Source organism: Penaeus monodon, chromosome 15 (assembly GCF_015228065.2).
Source record: "Penaeus monodon isolate SGIC_2016 chromosome 15, NSTDA_Pmon_1, whole genome shotgun sequence".
Taxonomy (NCBI): domain Eukaryota; kingdom Metazoa; phylum Arthropoda; class Malacostraca; order Decapoda; family Penaeidae; genus Penaeus; species Penaeus monodon.
This window is the reverse complement of record NC_051400.1, coordinates 3,872,477-3,873,057: the sequence shown is the minus strand read 5'-3', so window position 1 is coordinate 3,873,057 and position 581 is coordinate 3,872,477. Positions and strand designations below refer to the sequence as shown.

At 36.3% G+C, this 581-nt stretch overlaps 1 protein-coding gene across 1 annotated transcript in view; it reads left to right on the top strand.

The window, feature by feature from the left end:
• Positions 1-373: 373 nt before the first annotated feature.
• LOC119581664 (rhodopsin-like) overlaps positions 374-581 on the top strand; it is a 1,723-nt gene continuing 1,515 nt past the window's right edge. Inside the window, exon 1 of the mRNA XM_037929789.1 lies at positions 374-529. Within this exon, the coding sequence (XP_037785717.1) occupies positions 389-529 (141 nt within the window). The 5' untranslated portion in view covers positions 374-388. The remainder of the gene's footprint in view (positions 530-581) is intronic.

Sequence of the window (581 nt, the reverse complement as noted above, 5' to 3'; positions counted from 1 at the left end):
ATGTTACTGGTGTATATCGATATTCTTGAGACACTTGAAAATGTAGCGTAAAACGTCCTCATAAAATCTATATGTGTATTTCCGTGATATAAATGTAGTGAGAAATTCTAATAACATCCACATATATAAGGCTGATATCTCATATGATTATTACTTTTTTATTGATAGAACCCACTAATTAACGTGTGTGTATGTAATTTCACTCAGGATATACACTATGTCCTCCTCAAAACAGGGGATAATAATATTTTAAAATCTGAATGTGTTTATAGAAGCTATAAATACACCTTCAATTCATATATTCAGACTTTATGCCACCGGAAGTTACACTCGAAAACACCCTCAAACATGCACGATCGTTTTGGGAAAATAAGACGGTAATCTCGTAATGTGGGTTTTAGCCAGCTATATAAGCCCTGAATCCACGCACGGGTTCCCAGTTTCTTGCAGGAACTCAGGCAGGGGTGTCTCGCACCGGAGTAGTTCGTCACTGAAATTTCTTCGGGTTAAGAGATCTTTCGTCGCAAAGGTGAGGACCTTAGAGAATTAACATTTTCGTGTGTATATATACATGTATATAA